The sequence below is a fragment of the Mercurialis annua genome, linkage group LG3, assembly GCF_937616625.2.
Source record: "Mercurialis annua linkage group LG3, ddMerAnnu1.2, whole genome shotgun sequence".
Lineage (NCBI taxonomy): Eukaryota > Viridiplantae > Streptophyta > Magnoliopsida > Malpighiales > Euphorbiaceae > Mercurialis > Mercurialis annua.
Window position 1 is genome coordinate 73,323,395 of NC_065572.1, and position 2,853 is coordinate 73,326,247.

The window sequence follows — 2,853 nt, forward strand, 5'->3', positions numbered from 1 at the left end:
TCGCAAATTTCATTTTTTTTTGGCATTTTTTTGCCGTTTTACGCTATTTTTTGCCGTTTTCCCCTGTCGTTTTAAATACAGTAATAACAATTCATTTATAAATTACAATCAATTGAAACTGATAAATAAATATATATATATATAAATATCAGAGTATAAATGTAAAGGTCAAAAAATAAAAATAAAAACCGTATATATGTGTGTAATAAAATAAGCTAACACGACACTACAAAGCTGGAGTGTCGTCATCGTCTGGTGGGGTAGGTGGGCGCTGTGGCCGATACTCTGCCGGAAGGTTAGGAATCATCCTGGCAATCTCCTCGCGTATCATCTGGGCCATGTTCGCAGCCTGCTGTTCCCGAGCCAGTCGCAGACCCTCCTGAATGCCGGCCTGCACACGGCGCTCGACCTCCTCGTCTGCCTGCTGCGAATAGAAGAGCTGCCTCGCTGCACCCTGCTGCTGCTGCTTGGCCCGGCGTACCTGCTGCTCGCAGAACCCAACCCGTACACGCGTTTCTTCTTGTTGACGCCCTCGATGTCTAGAAACACCTGGGTCTCGTCCACTGCAGCTGGGGTCGAGGAGCTACCCTCTCCGGTCTGAGGCTGTGTCGCAGCAGCAAGCCTCTCAGTGATGGCGTCCTACAAAACAATAAAAAAAATATCAGTTTAGTTTTCAAGCAACCAAAAATGCATAACATATTACAAAGTAAACCTAATTTCTAACGAAATTTCGACAGCATTTCCTCTGTAATATGAGCATCACCCATTTTTCAGGGAAGTCCTGCAAGCAAATTCCAGTATATAATCCAATAATAAACATGTTTAACAACTAACCAACAAGCATTTTCAATCTAATAGATCATTTCCGAATTATTAAATTCAACTTAGAGAATTACAAGTTTAATAAAAACTTACAGTCATATCCTGAGCCCGTTTGTCGACCGGCTTCTTGTCAGCCTTCGTGGAGTGAAGGCGAGTGTACAACTCCGTCGCACTCGGTTTCCGGCCAAGCTCCCTTTCCTAAAATAAAAAATACAATTCAATTAGTATCAAAATAAAATAAATACGTTATTTAAGTATTTTAATTACTGAATTTTAAAACAAACCATGACATCCATATGCTTCAGAGCAGAGCGAGATCCACCAGTATGGCGGACAGGTCCAGAACCGGCGCCCGCTGGCTCGCTCATCCGATTTGCTCGGGCGGTTTCTGACCTTTTTTTCTCTTTCTCTGAGTTCCAGAACGCGTTCCAAGCATCCCAGATGTCCTGGGTCACAGAAATATGCTTCTGTTGCGTCCTCCTCATTCTGTGGATGTTGTCTTTGTAGCGGTTGGCTGCATGGACCATGAAGACCTGTCTAATGACCTCCTCGCTGTACGCCGCACTATCCCACCAGAACTCTTTCTGCAAACAGTACAAACATGTTGCATTAGTTAGTTTTTAAAAAAAAAAACATAATTTAAACGTTACGAAGCTTTAAATTAAATTACCTGAAACTCCTGGAAGTAGAACTCCCTCTGCTCGGCTGTTAGAAAGCGCCATGCTGTTCCATTATCGAACCAGCACTTCCTAAAAATCTCCCGCATAGCCCGTGAAACAGGCCCAGAGTCGATCAACATCGTCCTGTGATTTTTTAGGCATAGTTTTAGTATATATACATATTACAATTTAAACGTGGAAAACTAAATTGTAAACATACCTGCTAGGGTCCGGGTGAACCCTCGCCCTACCCCGGTCGTCCAGAACAGCCGGGGGCTCGCCAGGCTCACGCTGCTGCCGAGGCTGAACAGGTGCTCCAGCCTCTAACTGCTGCTGCTCCTCAGCAACGTTGTCATCGCCAGGAACAGGGTCTGATCCCCGTCCGCGTCCTCGGCCTGAGGCTGATCCTCGGCCTGTGCCTGATCCTCGACCGCGACCCCTCATACCTGCACATACATCAATTTTAAATGTTCGACAAACAACCAACAGATTTATTAATAAAATTATACATTCCTTCGTGAAACATAAAACTATGAAATATTAATTCAAATTCAACAAGTGTACACATGAATAATATAAGTATAAAACATAAATTCGAGAAGCGTTAATACATCATCTTTAACAATTAATTAAGGTTTCAAAAATCTAGTGCATAAAATATACTAAACTACTAAAGTTCTTCGCTTTCATCTTCGTCTGATGAGGATGCGATGAACTCATCTTCTGTTTCTTGTTCAGGAGGCATGAACAACGCATCTTCCTCAGCTTCTCCAGTTTGATCAGCCAAATATGTCGGATTGTCTTCTGTTGCAACAATGAGAGGATTTTCTTCTATGTCATCTTGAAAGGCCGGGATAATCCCTTCGGGCATGTCAAGCTCTGATCGCGCCTTTATCCTGCAAACTGCCCACCAATTTATTTTATCCCTTCTTTTACTCGGATATGGCAGGTAATGAACTTGGTCGGCCTGTTCAGCTAAGATGAACGGTTCATACTTGTTGTATCTCCTTCTGTTATTAATATCCACCATGTTGTATTTTTTGTTACTAATTGTGCCTGAATTTTGCGCTGGGTCGAACCATTCGCATTTAAATAAGACAGTCGTTTTCATTGGAAGCGCTGGATACTCTAACTCAATTATGTCTGTCAGAAATCCATAAAAGTCATTTTCGCTATCGACATATTGAGTTCCCCTTACGCAGACTCCACTATTCATTGTAAGTTGTTCCTCCCCATAAGCTTGAGTCTGAAACTTGAACCCGTTTACACGGTACCCCTTAAATGTTCTGACTGATCTAAGAGGTCCTTTAGCGAGACTAAGAATGAAGGGATTGGTACAGACAGTTGGATCTTGCACCTGAAGCGTAAAAGT

The 2,853-nt window shown here is 42.7% G+C and overlaps 1 protein-coding gene across 1 annotated transcript; it reads right to left on the reverse strand.

Moving 5' to 3' along the window:
* Positions 1–327: 327 nt before the first annotated feature.
* Positions 328–2,330, reverse strand: LOC126672979 (uncharacterized). Its single transcript, XM_050366924.1, has 6 exons — positions 2,150–2,330; positions 1,702–1,927; positions 1,493–1,625; positions 1,107–1,406; positions 916–1,020; positions 328–639 (listed from the first exon to the last, which is right to left on the reverse strand). The coding sequence occupies exons 1-6, from the start codon at positions 2,235–2,237 to the stop codon at positions 328–330; spliced, it is 1,164 nt and encodes a 387-aa protein (XP_050222881.1). The 5' UTR covers positions 2,238–2,330.
* Between the last annotated feature and the right edge of the window lie 523 nt (positions 2,331–2,853).

What these genes read in the sequence shown, in the direction of transcription:
- LOC126672979 (XM_050366924.1), bottom strand. Translation starts at nt 2,237, where the DNA reads ATGCGTTGTTCATGCCTCCTGAACAAGAAACAGAAGATGAGTTCATCG. An exon ending in TGAAGCATATGGATGTCATG is followed by an intron (nt 1,021 to 1,106) that starts GTTTGTTTTAAA and finishes TTTTTATTTTAG; the next exon opens with GAAAGGGAGCTTGGCCGGAA. An exon ending in AACGGGCTCAGGATATGACT is followed by an intron (nt 640 to 915) that starts GTAAGTTTTTAT and finishes ATTGTTTTGTAG; the next exon opens with GACGCCATCACTGAGAGGCT.